The following is a 23,636-nucleotide window of genomic DNA, read 5'->3' as shown; positions in this document are numbered from 1 at the left end:
AAAATTGTTATCTTACGCAAAGAATGCATCGATGATAACTTTATCTGAGCGACTGTACATATTTTACCAGGCTCATCTAAATGTAAATATTGATGAGAATATTAAAACTTTGTATTATTATACATCTCAGTCATTGATAATTTTGAAGTTAATAACTACTCCTGGTAGAGTACTTTTATTTTATTTTTTATTGTCTGCTTTTATTACAGATAAATATATTTTTCCACAGTCTCACCGAAATACGAGGCGACTATACCTTCCATATAATTTTATCTTTATTTTCTCAGTACGAGTAAATAGTGATAATTCGGTTAGTACCCAAAAAGAAACATAATTTTGACCCATCTACAAATTGAAACTATCTTATGGCACTATCTTATGTGAAATAATAACTTACGTGTCATTAACTGAGTCAAGGGACACAAAATTTCACTGGCAATAATTCGAGCATGTTCATGGGCATTACCGAATTCCACTCTAATGTCGTCATCCAATACTAGAGCTCGGCAAACGGCTAAAACTTCTCTTAAAATATCGCTGCTTCCGTCATTTAGTAATTCCTTTAGTTTGTCCAAAACGTGGGCGTTGAATATGTTCTGTCTAAAATTAATAATACGTTATCGAAACGAAGAAATAGAAAATGTACTAGTAAATACATTTAATACAATATATGGTCTTTTATGAGATTTTTCAATCAAAGTATGAAGTAGCATTTTGAAACAAAAAAATATTTTCTACGTATTCAAAATCAAATTTTTTTATTTTTTGTATATCAAATTTTGGAAAAAAACACCAAAAAAACAAAATTCAATTCTGCAGTATGTCATGGCATTATAAAGTCCATTTTAGATGACACCGCAATTGTTTTATGGGATATAGATAACAGTGAAATGCCAATTAAACTAAATTTGTTAAAGAAAAATAAAGGTAAGTAATCTGATTTTAAAATTTCATTGGATTAGCTTCATTATTAACTTTTTTCATATATTCTTGTAGATCAGAAGGGGAAAAGAAAACGAATAGACGTCCCTAAACATAATACAACAAAATCAACCATTTTTTTTGGGTTTATCTTCATCATGCGATAGTGAAGATAAAAGTTCAGGTGATGATCAATGGCACAACATGTGACCCAAGGTAACAATATTTTTGATAGATTTTGAATTTTTCAAAATGATCGGAATGACTTACACTATGAGTACTAATATACTACATAGCAAAAGAGAATACTGGTCTTTGTAAGATGAGGAACTATTCCCTGCTCCAGCCTTTGGCAAAAGATTTGACGTGGGTTACCATAGGATTCATATAAAATGGAATGATTATAGTTAACCCCGGGTATAAATTATGTGTAGACGAATCAATGTATGGAAGGGGTAATTATGATCCTGCTGGAATGCCAGCCGTTATAAAAGGCTAAGATAAGAAGAAAGTCTAAAGGTGTAGGTTGTGAATGTTGGTGAAAACTTTTGCTGATGCCGATGAGTCCCATATTATGCTGCGTCTTAAAATTAACGAAGGTAAAGAATATATGGTTAAAAAGAAATGACAAAAATAATTAGGCCAGGAACTGCCCCCACTCCACGTTTGACGGAACCATGTTATGGGTCTGGCCGTATAATCGTTAGAGATTCTTGGTTTGCTTCAGTCAAAACGGCAGTCGAACTAAACAAATGAAGTCTCTAATTTTTGGGTACTGTAAAAACTGCTACCAAGCAATATCCGTATAATATAATGAAGGAATAATGCCTTGAAAATGTCGGAGGCACTGTTTATGCCACCGCAACAGTTGATAATGTTACGATAAATATTATGGCGCACAAAAATGTAAATATATTATTTCTAATTCTTTTCTATTCTAGTATTTTCTCCGAGCCGCTATAAAAAACCAGTCTGGGTTCCCGTTCATTCGAGGCAATTCAGGTCAACACCGCTGCGACCCACGATGAGACCGGTCTTCCCCCATGTTCGAGCCAATTCATGTCTGCTTCGAGGGAATTCCAGAACTAACGGCATTTTATATTTAAAGAGGGAACTTTGCTGAGAACAGTTAGTCAAAAATAAATTTTTGTATCGAATAAGTTGTAAAATAAATTAATATAAATTATTGTGTTTTTAGTGAATTAGAATAAGTGTAGAAGACTGTAATAAATTAGAATAAGTGGAAATAAAGATTAAATAAACTAAGTGTTAGAACATTTTAATAATAAATAAAGACAATTAATTAGACTTAATAAAAACACAACAATAATATGAACTTCGTTAGTGTAGGGTGCAGAGATAACAAAATTCCATACTTTTTTATCCATACATGGAACTGTGGTACCACAATTGAAGGCGAACCTGCCAAGAAAAAACGCATTAACACTGAAAATGAAATTCCGTATGTAAAAGAAGTACCCAGGATTAAATTGGTCGAAGAATATTTTGATGGCGCTCCAGCTATTGATATCCACAACAATATAAGACAGTCAAGTTTAGCATTTGAGCAAGTTTGGAACACACCGAATTGAAAACAGCGAATTTACGCGTCACTGCTTAGCATTATAGAAACTAATTCTTTCTTAGCCTATAAATACTTAAGTAAAAAATATTTGGTCTCGCATGAAACAAAGATATTAGGATTACAGCTAATAAAAAATGCATGGCCAGACGATCAAGAAACGCAAATGGTTTTATACGAAAGACCGACTCAATACCTAATAACAATGAAAATCGCCTCAACCATGTATTAAATAGAAGAAATAAACCAAGAAATAAACAAAGAGTACAAAGAAAATGTGAAGCTTGTTCCCAAATTAATCAAAAACAAAAATCAAGTTTTTTTTTGTGAAAACTGTGGAATTAAATCGGTGTTATGTGCTCCAACGACAGGTAGCAATTTGTTTCGTATACCATATTTTACATGGAATTCCATTCAAAAAAAGCTTTAAGTTTTCATTATAAAAGAAGTTCAGTACAAACTATCCGCAATAGTTTGTCTACTCAATAACTTTACGTTTGTTTAAATTTTCATTTTATTTACGTATATTTTTTTTTTAACTGAAACATTTTGTCGGACGTCAAGTGTACATTTTATTTTTTAAATAGAATTTACATGATTCAGTAAATGTTTATGCTCTTAAAAAAAACCAAAGATTGCATTAAAACCGATATGCATGCAACTGATAAAGGTCTTTGTACTGCCGGATAAATTTAAGTCCTGCGGGAAGGACATATCATATAAAAATCGTTGAGTTCTTCTGGCAGGACATAACCTCTGTCCAACAGTCCTGCAAGAAGAGGCTTCTGGCAAGGCAAACCACTGGACGTTCTATTATTAAAGAACATTTTCGAAACCATTAAAGGCCATTTTTCTACATCTGATATACTGAAGTATAGACACACGTTTTGCGTATATGGTTTGTCTCGGTCGCGTACTTATTTTAAGGAGCGAAAGTTCACGCCTCGGTCTCGCCTATCTGTCACCTGTCTCAACCGCTTGTTGCGTTATGCTTGTTTTAGGTGAAGTGGTGACACGTAGCGAAGAACATTCCATTAAGATATGGATAGTCTTCAAGAAACACTATTTTTGACTAGATTAGCGTTAAGTTAGTTTTGATATCTAGTGGTCTGCCATACGTAAGCCGCTCATGCAACATGCATTGTATATTTAAATACTGTAATCCTTTAAGTGTTTTCTCTTTTAGGAAGGTTGGCTATCATTGGAGTTACAATTGTCCCAAGTTGTTTAGCCAGGATATACGTCGTCGGTCTACGCTTTTTCTGTCCAGTATCTTTCCCTGTACAATGATGTGCAGCAACACACATATCTCTCACCTTTCATGACATGGCCATTCTTTAGTTGTTCGTAACATTATCGACCCAACTTATTTTTAAAATTCTTCTATGTGTCTACATCTTAAACATTTACAAATAGAAGATAAAATCTTCTATATGTAAACCAAACTTTCTAGTAAGTTTTAAAAATAAACCCAAAAATTTAACAACCGATATTTATTAGTTATTTAGAAAGATTTATGTTTTCAAAATATTTTTATTAACATATTTACTCCAAATTAAATGAATTAAAGTTTGATAAAAATTAGTATCACAAACATATAATTTTAATATACCTACTTAAGTACCTATTAAATTTGTTTAACTTTTATTTTATGACTTTTTTTGGAATTCTAAATATCTTATATACTAAAACGCTAAGCCCTTTTCTTGTCCACCACTTTACTCAAAAACCATATTAGATGATTAAAATATTTTTTCGGAATATTATTAGTATTACGTATGAGATTGTCAAGATATACTTTTGGTACAAAAATTCACTTCCGGTTTTGAGATGACCGGAAGTTAAAATTTACTTTAAGTTTTAGACCCCACAATGTATATATGGATCGAAAGGTCTCGTCGAGACGAATCTAAATATGTACTTCCGGTTGCGATCCGACACCGGAAGTGACCCGAAACGCGCATAAAACGTCAAGATAGAGCAAATCTGACACCGGATTCGTGATCAGCATGCAAAATTAACTGCTAAATGATAACATTGTAGCAAAAAACATTGTTTTCGACGAAATATTTCGTGATATTTAATACACTTTTTACTTGCATTATTATTGATGAATGTTATGTATATTCTTGCTTATATTGTTTGTATTGATCTATTATTTTTTCTGGCAAAATAAAAATTTCATTTAAAAAACTCGATGTCGAGTTGGTCCGCTAGTGTTGGTTAAAAAATTAAATAAAAAAAAACAACAAAGTAGTGTTGCCCAAATGCAAGAACAAGACGAGACTTAGACAGTCTTGGTCTTGTTCTTGCGCCAATACACCTGGTCTTGGTCTTGGTCTTGGTATTGCACTCCCGGTCTTGGTCTTGGTCTTGCAGCAAGAGTCTTGCAAGTCTTGCAGTTACCCGTTAGCCTATTGCTATTTATTAAACGTGACTAGGGGAGTTTGAAGCCACGATCTAAGCGATCCGTGCCTATGCTCTAACTAACCCAGCTATCTACGATGCCCCACGAAAGTCAATCAAACATGGTTAAAACACAAAAAAAAAATTAATGACATAAACTTGACTGTATTTTAAAGAACATTTTCTGTCTAGAAAGGTATTGATAGACCTCCACCATATATGAAACGGAAATCTTAAAAAAGATTGGTACGTGGCAAAAATCCACGTACAAGTATCAAGGACACATATTCTTTAGGTGATAAGATAACAAACTATAATCTCCACTTATTAAAGCAACATAAATGTTATTAACAATCTTTTATCTCTACTCTACTATTACATAAAAAACTAACTTGAAAAAATAAAGAATGGGTAAGAAAGCAATGATAATCAAAAGAAGTTATTTTAAATTAAGGAGATATCTACTTAATAAATACATTCATTTACCAAAATAAAGTAGTAGGAACATTTTTTTAGGAACCAGAATTTTGGTTTTTCAGGAAGAAATATTTGTAATTCTTTTTTGTGAAAAGATATTAGATGCTTCCTTAAACGTGAAGTGTTTCTGTTTTTCATTTTCATTTTAACCTTTCCATGTAGGCACAATTTAAACAAAGCAATTTGGGATGCATGAATTATTTCGAAAAACTCATCAAATTTGCTTTTAGGTCTTTTAGATCTATAATTCCAACGCTCACTACTCCGACTAAAACTATTTGAATCTTTGTCCCCCATGTCAAATTGTAAACTTGTCAAATGAAGTTTAGTGATGTCAAAAAAGTAACTATAAAAATGTCCGTTACTTTCAATACCCTAAGTATCTAATAACAAACGGAGAATTATATATCGTAACTTCGTTATTCTAAATATTTCGGTATTTTGTTTACACGGCAAGCGACATTATCTGTTATTAATAAACGTTTGAATATTAATCGCGCTCTTTCAGCAAATTTGGTTTAACCGAATGATCTCATCGCACACTCAGCAGAAATAATGCTTAGTCTTAGGCCGATAAGATTTGTTTATTTAGATTCCTCCTAACTAAATTATAATGGGAAAAAAAATGAATTATTAAGTGGGTGTCCGTAATAATAAGTGTTATATTTTTTATTAGCTAAGGTGACATATTTTTAAAAAATTTCGATACGATATTACTGCCGGCGTAGCAATGAAAGATTATTTTATGATTAGAGGGCGGCTATTCTCAAAATCTGGACAATTAATTTCAGAGCGAAGAAGTCGTATGCTGGAAAAGAATGTACAAAATATTTTATTTTTACATTGTAATTATGACCTCTGAGCACGTGTCAAATATGTTGTTTTTAATGAATATTTTGATTGATGATTTTCATGTATGTTTATTACATATTTTTTTGCGTCTCATAGAGTCTTTAAGCATATACCCGAACTATAATATACCATATTATATATAATAATGTATATAATAATGTATAACTATTTATACAATACTCGCTAAAACGACACTCCGTCCTAACTGCAAGACGCAAGAGTCTCGCAGGCTTAGTCTTGTTCTTGCGTAAATCTTGCAGGGTCAGTCTTGGTCTTGGTCTTGCTAAAATTAGGCGGTCTTGGTCTTGGTCTTGCGAAAACGCAAGAACAAGACCAAGACTGCAAGACCAAGACCGATTTTGGGCAACACTACAACAAAGAAATCCAAAACATTATTTATACTTATACATGTTGTGACGTTAAATTACTTTGGCTTCACGACTGAAGATTATGAAGGTGTCTAGGGACAAGTTATGAAGGTGTCTAGGGACAAGTTATGAAGGTGTCTAGGGACAAGAATATTCAAGGGGATCGCACAACATAGGAACAAACGTAAAGCGGCTGTAACAATTGAATATACAATAAGTTAATACATACCTGTTGTGTTCATGAAGAATGCAGCAGCTTTTAATCCACCTTAAGGTTAATTTTTTCAGATCAAAGTCCGTTTTAATTGTAAGGAAAGTAAGCATTAATTTTATTCCGCGATCATCTAATAAATCGGGTTGCTTGGTCATTAGTGCTATTAAGGTTTTTAGACAAGTTCTTTCAACCACTATGTAAGATTTTTTTACTTCAAGAACGTCCAACAATGCATCATACGCTCCAGCTTTTCCTAAAAATTTTAAATATTGGGTGAAAATATAACCATTGTTTGTTTACCACATATAACTACGTATTAATAGTATTTTAAATATATAAAAAAAATAACGATTGATAAAAGACCGAATCGGCTCAAACTATATCAAAAAATAGAAGATCAGAGTGGATTCCGTGCTGGCAGATCTTGTGTTGATATTTATGTACATCAACAAATTTTAGAGAAAGTAACAGCCAGACATTTATCGACCCATTTAGTTCGTTGACTTTATTGAAATGTTGACAAAGGCAGGCCTAAGTAATGCATACATAAACGCTAGATCGAACATGTACATAAACGCAAAGAGTGCCGTTAAAATGCAGAATACAATTTCAGATCCATTCATTTCAGACGACCAAGTGATTATGGCAAACGATGAGGAAGACATGGATATTATACGATTCGAAAGTTAACCGAAGAATACGAAAATTGGGGACACACCATCGACATTAACAAAACGAGGCCTCTTCAAGGTATGCTGCCCGCCACATTTTTTGTGCGCGGGAGGGGGGTCTGGATAGAGAGATTAAGAGTATGTGGTCAGGGGGCTGAAAGATGTGGTAGAAGCTAGGTTTTAGGTTGGTTTTTTACTAGACCGTTCTGGAGCAGGCTATTGCCTGCGATACTTCATTGGGATGGATTCTAATATGTTCCAGTACTCATCAGAAAGTTCGTTGCCTGCTATGTTTAGACGTCGAATCATTTAGTGACGTCGATCTACGAACGAAACAATTTTATCAGATATTGCTAAAAACATCCAGTTCTCTTCAGTGCGATATCGTACCGAGACAGAGACGAATTAGTTTTTGCGTTAGTGAAATAGCTTTAATATTTTGATTTTTTTGTGAACAATCGTTTTTAATATTCTATCATTTTTTAGATCATTCTGAATAAAAAAGGTTAATTGTAATTTTTCTCTAAAGTTGATCGTTTTCAAACAATTTAAAACTGAAAAGAAAAACGAAAAATGATGACTGATGGCTCAAAAACACACAATTATTTTTGAATTCACCAAACCTTGTTCTATCAGTTTCTAATACTTTAGTTTGGGCTTATTTAATTTAAAAACATTGTTTTTTGTTGTTTGAGGCCCTTATCACAAGCTAAAAATGGATTTATATAAAACTGTTTAATAAATTAGGACCACTTTTTGTATGAGCGACCTCTTGAACTTTATTCTGAGGTATTTTATGAAAGTGATTATTCAAACAATCTCTGTGAATATATTTCCCAAGGAATTCGGGGTTTTCGTCTCGTATAAACATATTTTGCTGAATTTAAAACCAAAATCCTATTATTTTTTTATCGTACTTTGATTTGTTATTTATTTATTTGCCCTCTAGATTTTTTTCAGTTCTTAAAAGGTTTATTTATAAGCCAAATTAGTGCAATGTAACTGTTTTACATTTTTACACAGCAATTCTTTTCGACAGTAAAGATGGGAAGTCCTAAATTTTTATTACTTCTTTCAATGTGAGATAAAATAAAATACGATGACTAACTGGAATGTTTAAGATTATACTGCACTTTCATAGGGATGTTTCAAAATTTCATGAACCTTCGAAATACGCATGCCCGAAAAAATGAATCTTAAAAACATTGACTATTTTAATTCCATACTGAATTCAATATAAATTATTAAAAACGATTCTTAGAAGAAAAGCAATAAATACTCAAACTATTTTACTAATGCAAAAAGTTTTATTCTGTCTTGCTCTGAAAACGCAGACAATTAAATGTCAGTAATGTCGGATTTCATGGTTGCGTTCGTAGAATGACGTCACAAAGTGAGCGAGTCAGGTTCATGAAATTTTGTAAGACCATAAAATATTTTTGGACTATGCCATTCAGCCATTAAGCGCCACGTAAATCTTTTCACGTCATAATTCTGAAAAACCTCCAAAATCAATTACTGTAGGTTAAAGCAACACAAGAAATTCTTCTTTATGTCCCTTTCCTATCTGTTATTGGATATCATGAAGCTTATTCTAAATTTGTTTACAGCTGTTCTAAACTTCCTTTTCTGGATGTGTTAATCACACAAGAGGATACAGGATATTCAACCAAAGTTTACAGAAAACCAACCCACGCTAACAGATATTTAAATAACCACTCAAACCATAAAGTAAACATCAAAAAAGGAATTATCCTATGATAGAGCCCAAAAATGAAAATTAAATGTATTTCAGGAAGAAAAAACCTGCTACAACGGTCCTAGCAAAAAGTGACTATACATTGACATTTTTAAACAAGGATTTTTGTAAAAGAGAAGAAAGAACACACCACAAGAAATCCAGAAAAAACTCACAATAAGGAGCAAATAATTATGTAAGGGGCTTATCAGAAAAATTAAAAATTGATAGGAAACAAGTACATCACAACAACATTCAAAACAACCAATACACTCAGATCTATCCTGTCCAAAACCAAACCTAACAACACACAAGAGAGATCCAAAAACTCCATCTATAAAATTTTTGTGAATACAACAATTTCTATGTTGGAGAAACCTCAAGACCACTAAGTCTTAGGATAAACGAGCATGAAACATACATCAAAAACAGGGACCTCGACTAATCAGCAAACATTCCTGGGACAATGAGCACAGAGTAAAATGGAAAGCTGTATCAATAATCATGAAACAAACAGAAGTAACGGGCTTTGGTTGCCAATACTAAAAGAAGAAGTCAACAATAAGAATATACCAACAACAGTGGATTAACAAAGTCGGAAACATATCGTCTAAATTATACAAATACATATGCAACACACAATACACAAACGTAATACACGAACACACATACATAAACGCATAATGCACATAAAAATAATACAGAAACACAAAAAATAACCAGAACTTGATGTCCCCTGGTCACAAAATCCACCATCAGATTTTTTCAGCTAAAAGCATTGCTGTTGCCTACAAAACCGTGGCCAAATAAGTGATGTCAATTTTGAAAAGACATAACCCCTACAACTGTGGTGGATACACTCTTTGTCGCACAATTCTTAAATAATCTTTTTAGAAAACGATTTCCGGAGTGGAAATCGAAAAGTCAAATATTAGTTAAAAATATCATTTTCATTGCCATCAACTGTGGCCTAATCCCAAATAAACACAATATTTAATATAAAGAAATGTCAATATTTACTATAAAGAAATGTAATTAGTATAACAATTCGAACAAGTTGTTTGATAATGACAAAAAAAATGATGGTTGTAAAATAATTTACATTCTTTGATTTGACCACTAGGACTAGAAAATATTCATCAAAGATAAAAATCTAAATATTCTCAGTAACAGAAACTTATAATCTATGAAAACAGGAACTCATAATCAAAAGTTGGTAAATAAAAGATAAGATCGAAATTGTTTGAAAGGTTTTACACATTTTATTAACGCAAACTTACATTGTTTAAATTGTCTGTACCGACTATTTTATTGAAACGTATTTCCAATTACATCCATAATTTCTATATAAGTTTACCTAAATTTATGATATTAATTTGACATTAATTGCTATTTTATTGGAAATAAGCTACAATTGAAGGTTAAAATAAGTTTATTGAGGTTTAATTTTCCACTTCGGAAAACGATTTCCGAAGTGAAAATTGAAACGTCAATAAACTTCCTTTAACCTTCAATTGTGGCTTATTCCCAATAAAATGGTAATTACTTTAAAATGCCACAAGAAAATAGCTTCAGAACGATATTAATTCAAAAGTCAAACCTTTTATTTTAATGTACAACCAAAGACAAGGATGGAGAATAAATTAAAGTAAGAAAATAAATTCCAGAACAAGAGATGCGCATCAATCCTGTAATTAGAACTAAGTGTTCCCATAGGAGTACCTACCGCATTATATATACCTACACTTCTACGAAGTATTTTTAATGAAAAATAACACAATTCTGTTGAAACAGTGGGCGTTCAAACTAAATAATCTTCGAAATACATATCTATCCACTAATATTTAACAAAATGAAGTTATTTGCATGTAACTTCACATGTCTGTTACTAAAAATGTATCTAACATCGGTAGAGAAAGAAATGACGGTGGCCATTTCAATACTTCTATAACCTTTTCTTCTAAAAAATTGGTTGCCCCACGAACTTTGTGAAATAGGACATTACCTTGTTGGAATATGCGGTCCTGGCCCCGTGCTAACGGAACAATATGATTTTTTGATACGTTAGCATAGCGCTCTTTCTTTCTTTCTATTGTAACCAAATCACCAGGACTATCTGCTGTAATACAGTCCCAAAACCACTATTTTTTAAATTTCAAACGTTATAATGTGAACCCGTAATTGCCCTGTAATTATACAGACATCCGAAATCAGACTTAGATACCAACTTCTATGGCATACTCATAACTAAAAATAACAGTTCGCACATTGTCCAATTCAGGTAAAGCGCAATCACGACGAACCAACTTTCGTTCGGCTGACAGACCGTATGCTTGCCGTGAACGGTAAGCCAGAAGACCAATTTGACGACCAGAAGACGAGTTGTTTGAACTGAGATTTTTTTTTGTCCGCAAAGGCCCGTCGAAGTCAAACCTCCAATCTGATATAGACGAATATGTCTGTCTACTGCCCATCTTGTCAAATCCAACAATAGACCAATTTGTACATATTATTTAATATAAACGTTGATGAATTATTAAATTAGGCATTTCTTCCTCACATGACAAATACAGACAAATAGGAGTAAATAATTTGATTAGTGTATACAAGGATATAAAAGTAATTATGATTTCAAAATACCATACCTACTGCTACCCTATTTGTAAGTCCCTTGTCACATTCCACTTTAATTATCTCCATTTGGTCCATTATATCTTTATCTGGTGTATCCACTTTGGTTAAAGTTTTTAATTTGTTCACTTCAGCTCCAATATTCTCTGCTTCCTTAGAAGATAGACTAAGTTCTTTAATAATGTTACTCAAATCAACACCCTTAAAAAATTAAAATTATTGTAAGATAATTAATATAACACAAAATAAACTAGTAATACTCAGACTATTATTTAATTTATTATATGAATATTTATTTAATTATGATGGCAAAATTAATTGGTAACAACATAGTCCAGCGGTGACACATTAAATAATATTTCTCTAATATATCCAAGTGAAAATGAACACATTGTTAAAAAGTCCTGCGATTAGTGACACTAAAATCGCGAAGATACAAATACGAATATAATATAGTATAGCGATATTTAGATAGAGACAAAACCTAATTTTAAATCTGTTACCATAATGCCGTCGAATAGCGAAGATGAAACTCTTCTAAAAAAAAAGTAAGGTTCATTAACCTTCTGGGTAAGGCCAAGTATTAGGATTTTCAGGTCGCGCACGCAAACCTAACCTGACTTAACGATCACTTACGTAGCCCGGACCGACGGCTTTACGTGTCCTCCGAAACACAATGCATGTGCACTCCTCAATCTGAAGCTCAGTTAAATTAGAAATTGAAAATTTTGTCAGTGCTGGGAATCGAACCCAGGCCCTTCAGCTTGTTAAGCCAGTAATATAGCCACTGAACTACGGCTGGAAATTCTTCCGTCTAGTGCATCATTGCAAAATTTAGCTCTTTTACAAAGACAAGATGCTATTCATCGAAGTAATGAAATAAGAACAAAATGTAAAATCCACTATACTGTTCACAGAATAAAAACCATCCTTTTTTCAATTTGTTTTTCAATTATCTGAGAGTGGACTTATCTAAATTTTCGTATATTCTAGAAAAAGTATCATTTCTAAGAAAAAGACAAAAAAATACACGGATATTTTATAACCTATTTATTCTGAAGATAGGCTTTTCGCTACGTTAAATTAATTAAGCTAATTATTATCTTAATGCTGCTTATTTCATAATCATGCCATCAAGTATTTGATGACAAGCTAATGTCGCTTCATGTCGCGTAATGAATAAAATTTTAAAACTAGTTTCGTTAACTTTGTCGCCATATTACAATGAAACCCTTCCTGCTCCACTATGTACCCATCAATTCAATTATCATTGCTTAAATGTTATCGAATCACAACGCTGCACATGTTTTATCCTAAGCCTATAAAAGACATTTATGCTTTTCATGATAATCAAACAGATTGTAATTTAATATACATAATAATCATTTTGAAGAGCTTAGAGTGATCCTTTACAAATATAGTAAAACTGCTGTCATTCAATTCTAGTTATAAAACTTCGCATTTATACCATTTTTTTTTTGAGAAATTTTTATGTGCGATATGTTAAGATAATTTAACATTATTTAAAAGTTAGATAATTCAAGAGTCCCACATTAACACACATGGCACTATCATCAACAAATAAGTACAAGTTGTTGGATACGCAGATGAGATCGAGATTATAGCTAGATCCAGAGTCTCGATGCATTTCGGTCGTTAAAGGTATCTGCACAGAGAATGGGACTAAATATATTTGCCCAAAAAACCAAATATTTGTGTTGTACTAGGTCAAGCAATATCTTTGAACGTGTTGACAGCTTCACATACATTGGCTCGCTAGTGACTACTATCAATAAAACAAGTGAAGAAATTAAAAGACGAATAAACCTTATAAATAGGGCATAATATGAACCCAAAAAAAATTCCGTTCAAGAAATATCCAAAGAAAAATTAAAACTGTTATATACAGGGTGGTCCTTAAGTAATTATACAAACAGAAACCCTAGATTCTGCACTTTAAAATATTACGATTTAATCCAACTTGCTTTTATAAAATGTTGATAGTAAGAAAGATACAGGGTGTTAAAGAGGAAATTTAAAATTTTATTTTTTGCTATAACTTTTACGTTTGTAAATATTTTTAGACAAAAATTTACAATTGGATGCTTTTAAGTAGGACAAATTATAATTTTATACATACTTTAATATAACTGATACAGGGCGCCACATATGTCACATGTGTGGCATAAATTTGCGCTTAACTTTTTTGCTCTTAAAGTTACCTCTATTTGTGTTAAAAAATATTAAACATACATTATTTTTACAAAGAAAAGGTATACTTGTTAGTAACCTCAAAATTCAACCGTTTTCGAGATAATCGCATTTTATCAGCTGTATATTAATATTTAGGCGGTAAAGAACTGAATATCTGTAGATAAGCATAATTCATAGTTTATTCTTATTAAAACAACTCAAAGATAATAATGTTACATCACAAAATGCTTTGTTATGGCTGCTAAATGTCTTATTGGAGAAAAGATTCTTCATCTTCTTCTTTAGGTGCCGTGTCAGTATTCAGACGTTGGCCGTCATTATGTTTACAATTTCCCTTTTCTATCGCTTCTTAAGTTTCTATACTGGCGTTGTATTACTTTTTCTCTATTGTAAAATGCTGAAAACCCAAAATATGTGGTTTATGCAAGATGGTATACCTCCAGATTCTAGAGAGAAGGCAGTGAGAACATACCTAAATACAACTTTTCTGAACGTTGAATTGGTCGTGGTAGTCATATTCCTCAGCAATGTGGTGAGATATTGATATAATTATTTAATTTATAAAAAATCTCAAAAGAATACTTATTATTCATTACACAGTAAACACACAGGCAATTTAGTTCATCATAATATTAGTTTGTTAGTAAATCATAATAGTCCATTTATTCGAGATGTAATTATAGTTACTCGTAAGCTGTAACGTAATCATATAAATAAGTAATGTCATCGATAGGTTATTCCGTGTGTATATAAGTAACCAATGATCGAGATAGATCACAGTTTAATACAATATTTAACCTCTGCGATAAATAAGATGTAGTTCCACAATATACCATAAGATTTGGATATGTAACCAAAAGAATATATTCATCCATTATACATTATAGCCACCACGCAACTCAGAATTTAATCCGCTTGATTTTGGTGTATGGGGCGCATTAAATCAACGTGTTTATAATAATACCATAAGCATTGGCAACCAACTATGGAAAGAAATAAATACTGCAGCAGTTTCTTTAGAACGAATGATGCTAGTTAATATGAGACGATCTTTTATGGAATATATTGACAAATAAATTAAAGAAAATGGTGGACATATCGAACACTTACTAAGACAAAAAGTTATGTTATTTAGTTTAACTATTTCTTAATTTGGTTTGTACACAAAATGTTTTGATTATGACTTTAATTTAACATAAAACGTAAAATGTTTGATGTAAAATCCTATTATTCTGTTATTTTGTCAAATCCTATTATTAATTATCCTGCTGATATACTTATTTTATTTAATATTTCGTTAACTATTAACTTTAGTTAAAGGTATTTTATATCAAAATTCAGAAGTATTAATGTTTTTGTCTATTTTTCCTTCGTTGCCTTGAGTAATTGCCTTAAATCAGAATTATGCAGCTGATTTGTAAAATGCGAATATCTCGAAAACTTTTGAGTTTTGAAGTTATTAACAAGTATACCATTTTTTTGTTAAGATAATGTATCTTTAATATTTTTTGTCACAAATACAGGTAACTGTAAGAGCAAAAGAGTTAAGTGCAAATTTATGCCACATATGTGGCATATGCGGCGCCCTCTATTAGCTACATCAAAGTGTGCATCAAATTATAATTTTTCATATTTAAAGGTACCCAGTTGTAAATTTTCATACATAAATGTTTACAAACATGAAAGTTATAGCGAAAAATAAAATTTTAAATTTGCACTTTCACACCCTGTATCTTTCTTATTATCAACATTTTATTAAAGCAATTTGGCTTAAATCGTAATATTTTAAAGTGTAGAATCTTTTGTTTCTCTTTGTACAATTACTCAAGGACCACCCTGTATAAAACACTGCTGAGGCCAGTCCTCACATACGAGGCGGAAAAATGAACTCTAACGCAGAAGTATGAAAGATTTCTGTGAATATTCGAGCGTAAGATACTCAGCAAAATATTTGAAGCTATAAACGATCAAGGGCAGTGTCGTAAAAAATTTAATTTCGAATTATACCAACTCTTTAATGAACCAGATGTCGTAACGTTCATTAAAACACAGCGACTTAGATGGGTCGGACACATAATATGAATGCCTGACAACATGACCGCTAAACGCTAACGACAGGAACACCTATAGAAAGAAGAAGAAGAGGCCGATCGCGAATTAGGTGGTTAGATGGAGTTGAGGGCGTCTTAAGGATACTAGAGATCAGAAGATGGTAACACGTTGCCAGAAACCGAACAGAATGGCGACTAATCTTAGAGCAGGCCAGGACCCACAGAGGATTGTCCAGCCAAAGATTATGATGATGACTAGATCAAGCAACTAAACACCTAGAAGAATATTAACTAACGATTTAGAACTGGAAGGTGTGGACACCTTCATATACTAACTGTTGACTAAAGATATCAACGCCAGCGAAGAAGTTAAAAGAAGACTAGTGCTTGCCAACAAATATTACTAAGGTTTGAGAAGGCAGATGAAATCTACCCAGAAAAATTAAAGTGGTCGTAAATAAAACACTAATAAGACCAGTGCTAACATATGGAGCTGAAAAGTGGTCACTTATTACTGTATATATAATATACAGAAAAACCAAGAACTGCTTAAACGTTTCGAGCAAAATCTATATCAGTGGTTCCCAACGGGGGCGGTACCGCCCACCGGTGGGCGTTGAAGAGAGATAAGGGGGCTTTTTGGGTCCAAGGAAAATTTGGGGGGCGTTGAGGAACAGCTGCCGCCCCCCTAAAGTAACTCATTGCTTCTTTGCTTCTAACAACTTCTAACAATCCGAAAATATAAACGAAATGCACAAAATGCATTTTGGTTATGCACCGTGCAATTTTTTATTTATCACTCAGTCCAACACTGCAACAATTTCGACGTTGCAGTCGAACGTAGAACGTTTCAGTTTGGTTAGTATAATTCCACTTCCAGTAGAACCTTTCTGCTTTAAGTGAATTTTGGCTCCTCCTTCGCGCAGCGGCATGGTCAGGCATAACTTAATCATTCGAGATTGTTTCGCTAAAGCAGGGTGGTGAATTTTCTGTGTGTTTGCAGAAAGTTGCAGTGCATTTATTAGAAATATATTTTATTGTAATACATATTTGTCACAAAGGTAAGTATCTACTTGGCATTTATATCACTTACTATAATTCTTTATTATTTTTCCCTATCGTAATTTACGAGGTATTTGTAAAAATGTAATAAATCTAAATTTGTTTCCTTATATGTATAGTTATTGTAAAATATTCAAAAAGTAACAACTTGCACAAACTGGATCAAAGTAAAAAGTTAATTAGGACCTACCTACACTGAGAGAAGAATTGGGGAAAAAGTACAAAAAATCTTAATAAAATTTACTATACTGATCATATACTGCCAAAAATAAACTATTTACTGAATATAAAGTTATTTTTATAATATGTGTACAGTATGGTAATTTTTAATAAGTTGTTTTGTAATTTTTCCTCAAATTCTTCTCTCAGTGTATATTTATTTACTTGTGGCATGTTTTAAATTTCTCGACTACTTGCTTGGATATTCCGCCACTCTGAAATATTGATTTTGCTAACTAAAAAAATATTTAAAAGTTTATTATTTAAAATTATCAAAGCGGTGGCTACAGCATATTTATTTTTACAGATATACCTACAGTATGTCCGATCCAAAGAAAACGTGCAGACAATACAATGTCGAATATTTGAAGTATGGTTTTATTCAGTCGCCTTCTAATAAGGCATTACCAATGTGTTTAATTTGCCAGAGAGTTTTCTCAAATGAAGCCATGAAACCTTCACGATTACAAGAACATTTGACCAAAATACATCCCGACAGAAAAGACAGAAATTTATCATATTTTGAAATGCTCAAAAAACAACATTTCAAACGTCCAACTTTAGCTAGTATCTTTTCAGCAGCATCAAAGCAAGACGATGATGGGCTACGTGCTTCTTATAACATTTCCTTACTTATAGCTAAATCAGGAAAACCCCATACTATTGGCGAAGAATTAATACTGCCAGCTGTAAGTAAAGTTTTGCGGACTGTACTGCACCAGACGGCACCTGATATTATTAAAAAAATTCCATTAAGCAATAATACGGTACAGAGACGAATTGACGAAATGTCTGAGGATGTGGAGCGTTCTCTAACTGATTATTTAAAGACTACTGAGTTTTCTTTACAGCTTGATGAATCAACTCTGCCAAACAATGAGTCTTTACTTCTTGCGTACGTTCGCTTCATAAAAAATGAAAAAATCTGTCAAGAACTGTTATTTGTAAGAACACTGGAAACAGATATTAAAGGCAAATCGATATTTGATGTCCTGGAACACTATTTTACAGATAAAGGTATACCTCTGGAAAATGTCATAACTGTTGCTACAGATGGTGCTCCGGCAATGGTTGGACGACACCGCGGACTGATAGCATATTTGAAAAAAGCAGTACCAAATATACTCGCCGTGCATTGTGTAATTCACAGACAGCATTTAGTTGCAAAAAATCTTAGTGATCGCCTTCATTGTTCACTACAATATGTAATTACTGCAGTTAACAAGATCAGAAGCAGTGCTCTCAATGATAGATTGTTTAGAAAACTGTGTGATGAAAACGACGAGAATTTTAATCTCGTCGTTTTAGTTATCTTATGATCTCTTTGACTTAGTTTTAGAGTTTTTTGGAAGCAAAGATGATTCTTTGAGAGACAATTTATTAAAATTTAAGAGCGATATTGCTTATTTAACTGATTTATACGATAAATTTAATGAAACAAACCTACAGCTACAAGGTGATAATTTGAATCAAAGCAAAAGGAACTATTTCCTCGTTCGTGTCAAAACTTAACCGCAAAATTTGGGTCGGAGACAATTTCATCAGTTTCAAAATCTTTTCTTTGTGGAGACAAATGATGAAGACATTCTGGTATATTGCCAGCACTTGGAAGCACTTCAAGAAGATTTTAGGAATAGATTTCAGGATATCCTTGGTCTGATTATTCCAGATTGGGTGCTAGAACCGTTCTCAAGTTTAGAAACAGCAGAATTATCACTACAGGAGGAATTGATAGAATTGTCAACAAATGAAGAGTTAAAAGTGAAATTTAAAAATGGATATCAAGAATTTTGGCTGCATTGTCAAATTTCAGTATTATATCCAGCTTTATGGGCTGCATCAAAGAAGTTTTTCATTGCCTTTCCTTCATCGTATTTAGCCGAAAGAGGATTTAGCATAGTCAGCAATTTATTAACAAAGAAGAGAAATAGACTGTCCATAGTGGAGCGCGGTGATTTAAGATTGCTGATGACAAGTATGGAACCAAATATTGACAGATTACTATCATTACATCAAGCTTAGCCTTCTCATTAAAAATGTTATATTATTATTATATTGTTTTTTATGATATGTATTTAAGTTAAAGTTTGATCAATACATGAATACTGTATTTTTGAATAAAACATTTTTTTTTTAAATTTGTTGTTGCTTGGATTAGTTAAGGGGCCGTCGAATCATATTTAAGGTAGCCTTTGACCCAGAAAAGGTAAAACAATTGTGAATGAAAGTGCGTTACTAATTTTAAGAATGGAAGAGTTTTTTAAGGGGGGCGTTAAGTATTTTGTTTTTGGAAAAATGGGCGGTAGGCCGAAAAAGGTTGGGAACCACTGATCTATATCATAGCATAACGAATAGAAGATGTTGGGATTTATCACTCGTAATTCAAAAGGTTAACAGGGTAACCAACACAGCTGTCCCATTGCAAAACACAATACACAATAAACGCGTAATTTTTGTCAAAATCGAGTTTTTTATAAATTTGAGGTTGCTGCGTTTTGCTCTACCTTCTGATAGTTTTAAAACTAACATCGGACCATAAATAAGGAAAATACGGCATACGCAAAACACAGTAACTGACAGTCGACCGATGCTTCTCCCAGTGCAAAACACAGTAACTATATCATATCAAAACCAAGTAACTGGTAAGTAGTTACTGGGTTTTGTAATGGTTTTTGTAGTTACTGTGTGTTGATTTGAGAAATCGTCTTCAATTTATGCGGAAAGTCCAACTCCTCCTATTCTGTACAGATGTAACTATAAACACAGCGTGTTTTTCAAGCAGTTCGAATCTACTCACCAAAGCGATAGGATGCTGCCCTGTGAGACGATGCTAGCATGTAGTAGGCGAACTAAAAATATAGTTTCTTCGGCACGTTCGTGTTTAAAGAATGTAAATTAAAATATTTCTAAAACATCATATTATAATTATTATTGAATGGTCAATAAATCTTATGTTTTTAGAATATCGATGAGCTTCCGCTTTTTCCAAAAGTAAATTTTGAAACATCTTCATTTTTTTTGTCCAGTTATGAAAGTGAAAATCAAAAGGAAACATACTTAAAAAGGTTGCAAACTTTTTGATCTTCAGATGATTTGGCACGGGAAATGAAATATTTGAAATTTAATCGTATAGAAAGCCCAGTCGATGACAGTGACCAAGATAAGGATTATTACTGCCCCACACCACAATCATATTCTAGCGATAGCGAAAATTATGACGAAATTAAAATTAAGGCAAAGAAAAGAAAATTGAATATCAAGAAAAAGCCAGTTCAGGAGTCACGTCAGGTCAATAAGGGTTTTGAGTAATGTGGTTTAGGACATTAAAATGATGTATAGGTACAATCAAATTAAATTAAATATTTTTTTAGGATGAGAACAAAGCGAACAATAATGTTACGGCTGAATCATCCAATGTCCTTCTGCAAAGCAAATAAGATACTACTTGGTTGGTAAGTTTCTGGTTTATTTTTTAATTAACTAAATTTACTATTTACTTTGTATTGTTTTAGGTTAATAGTACTGAGACAAAAATAATCAACGGAGTGAATCGCACAACACAAACAAGGAAGAATAAAAATAGACAAAGGGTAAAATAAAAAAATGAAAGGGATAATGAAAAACATCCTATGAGCCGTGTGTGAAGGTAAATGTGGTAGGATGTGCAAAAAAATAACAGAAGAACATCGGAACAATATCTGGATGGAGTACTGGAATTTAGCGTACACAAGTAGACGAAAGTGGTTGTACAAACAAATAAAGCTGGTTTCTGCTTACGTAAACGTAGAACCCAGTCAGCAAAACTTAAGAGGTGTGAATCAAGGCGTTACACTTTACCGCTAGAAAATTCTACTGACATAGAGGTATGCAGACATACTTTTTTTGAATACCTTAGGGTATACCAACGATTCTGTAATAACCGAATTAGTAGCAGTAATTAAAAAAGGACATTGTGGAGATCCGATCAAGGAACGTAGAGGTGGCTGCCGTAAGCAATCCAATCGAGAAATAATAAAGGACCATATTGAGTCATTTAAGCTATCAGTGAGTCATTATCGTAGAAAAAATGCCCCTAATGTTAGGTATTTACCGAGGGAGTTGACATATAAGAAAATGTTTGATGATTTTGTAACAAAACATGCCTCTGTTTGTAAAATCGAAGTATACCGTTCAGTTTTAAAGAAAATGAATATTTCACTTTACCAACCCAAATCGGATATCTGTGAAGAGTGCAAAATGTTAAAGAACACGTTGGAAAATAAAGTAGACGATAAAATTCAAGCTCAGCTAAATTCCCACCGTACTAAAGCTAAAAAGGCAAATCTAGAATATAAAAAAGACTCTACCGAAATAGCAAGTTCGGCGAAACGTATATACTCGTATATATACTATACGTATATTTACAAAAAGTGATTTGCCTAATATAATATATCGGAGTCACAGTTCGGATTCCGAAGCGCATTGGGCACAAGAGAGGCGATCTTCAGTCTGCAAGTTTTAATTCAAAGATGCAGAGACATGCACAAGGACGTCCACTTATGCTTCATCGACTTCTCCAAGGCGTTTGACAAGGTCAAACATGATAAACTCATGGAAATGCTCAGGAAGATGCATATTGATGGCAAGGATCTGCGCATAATAACCAGTCTCTATTGGAACCAAAGTGCTGAGATAAAGATGGGCAACTTACACAGTGGGAAGATAGATATTAAAAAGGGTGTACGACAGGGATGCGTCCTCTCGCCGCTCCTGTTCAATATATACTCTGAACAAATCTTCAGAGAAGCACTGGGAGAAGTTTCGGAGGGTATCAAAGTAAACGGAGAGGTAATCAATAATATTAGATATGCTGACGACACAGTTATTATCGCAAATGACTGCAACGAGCTTCAAAGACTCATGCAAAGCATACACACAGCAAGTCAAGAATATGGTTTAGAACTCAATACAACCAAAACTAAATGCATGCTCATCAGCAGAACACAACAACCTCCGATGCAATTGACATTAAACAACCGAAAAATAGAACAAGTGGAGACATACACATACCTTGGAACCACAGTCAACACAAAATGGGACCAGTCAACAGAAATAATATCACGAATTGAAAAAGCGCGAAACGCGTTCAACAATATGAAAAAGTGGTTCACAAGCAAAATCTCATTGGAACTAAAATTAAGACTGGTCAAGTGTTATGTCTTCCCGGTCTTATTCTATGGAGCAGAGGCATGGACCGCAACGGAAGCCACCCTGAAGAAACTAGAATCCTTTGAGCTGTGGATATATTGCCGTATTCTTCGGATATCCTGGACAGACCACATCACTAACGTGGAAGTAATGCAGAGAATAGGCAAAAGCAAAGAAATAATCTTCACCGTAAAGAAACGGAAGCTTGAGTACTTCGGACATGTCATGAGGCATACTAAGTACCGGCTGCTACAGTTAATAGTCCAAGGAAGAATCGACAGTAGGAGGGGACCGGGAAGAAGACGACACTCATGGATGCATAACCTGCGACAATGGTTCGGACTAACATCGACCGAACTGTTCAGAGGTGCCGTAAACAAAGTCAAAATAGCCTTGTTAATAGCCAACGTCCGAAACGGATCGGGCAAAGGAAGAAGAAGATTTGCCTATTATGCCTCAAAGTAAAAGTGCAATTTTTACTAGCCGACTTCAGCCGATAACAGCTTCTGTGTACTCTGGCACGAAGCTTTAGGTTACTTTATTAGAAGTAATAAGAAAAGAAAGAGATGTCTCTCATTTTGTATTTTGGGCAGATAACTTTACATCCCAGAATAAAAATTAGATTCTATATACTTCCTTGATAACTGAAGTCAATCGTTCTTCCGGACCACAGGAAATCGTTATAAGATATCTTACAAAGAGCCATACGCACATGTCTGCTGATGGAATTCATGGCAATATCGAGCAAAAAATACTAAGAAACAGAAATATCTATGATTTTCAGGATCTGACTGAACTTGTGAATAACTCTAGAAAAAATGTAGAGGTACTTGAGTTAAAAGAATTTCACTTGTGGCAAAATAAAAAAAGGACAACAACTACGAAACTAGAGGTTCCTTTAAAGGGTTTTCTATTACAAAATCTGGTAGAAGCTCTTTTTACACGAGGAAGTAATTGTATAAAATATAAAACATATTTTGAGGATGGTTATTTTATTAAAATAAATATTGTTTTATCATATAGTTTTAATTTATTTTTGCAAA

The 23,636-nt window shown here is 33.1% G+C and overlaps 1 protein-coding gene across 1 annotated transcript in view; it reads right to left on the bottom strand.

The window, feature by feature from the left end:
• Positions 1–23,636, bottom strand: part of LOC140434798 (armadillo repeat-containing protein 6 homolog) — an 81,265-nt gene that overhangs the window by 24,630 nt on the left and 32,999 nt on the right. The window contains exons 2-4 of the mRNA XM_072523318.1: positions 11,875–12,061; positions 6,836–7,073; positions 398–600 (exon numbers count right to left, since the gene is read on the bottom strand). Coding sequence (XP_072379419.1) covers positions 398–600; positions 6,836–7,073; positions 11,875–12,061 — 628 coding nt within the window. The remainder of the gene's footprint in view (positions 1–397; positions 601–6,835; positions 7,074–11,874; positions 12,062–23,636) is intronic.

The sequence above is a fragment of the Diabrotica undecimpunctata genome, chromosome 2 (genome assembly GCF_040954645.1).
Source record: "Diabrotica undecimpunctata isolate CICGRU chromosome 2, icDiaUnde3, whole genome shotgun sequence".
Lineage (NCBI taxonomy): Eukaryota > Metazoa > Arthropoda > Insecta > Coleoptera > Chrysomelidae > Diabrotica > Diabrotica undecimpunctata.
The sequence above is the reverse complement of the archived record's forward strand: the minus strand, read 5'-3'. Positions and strand labels throughout refer to the sequence as shown.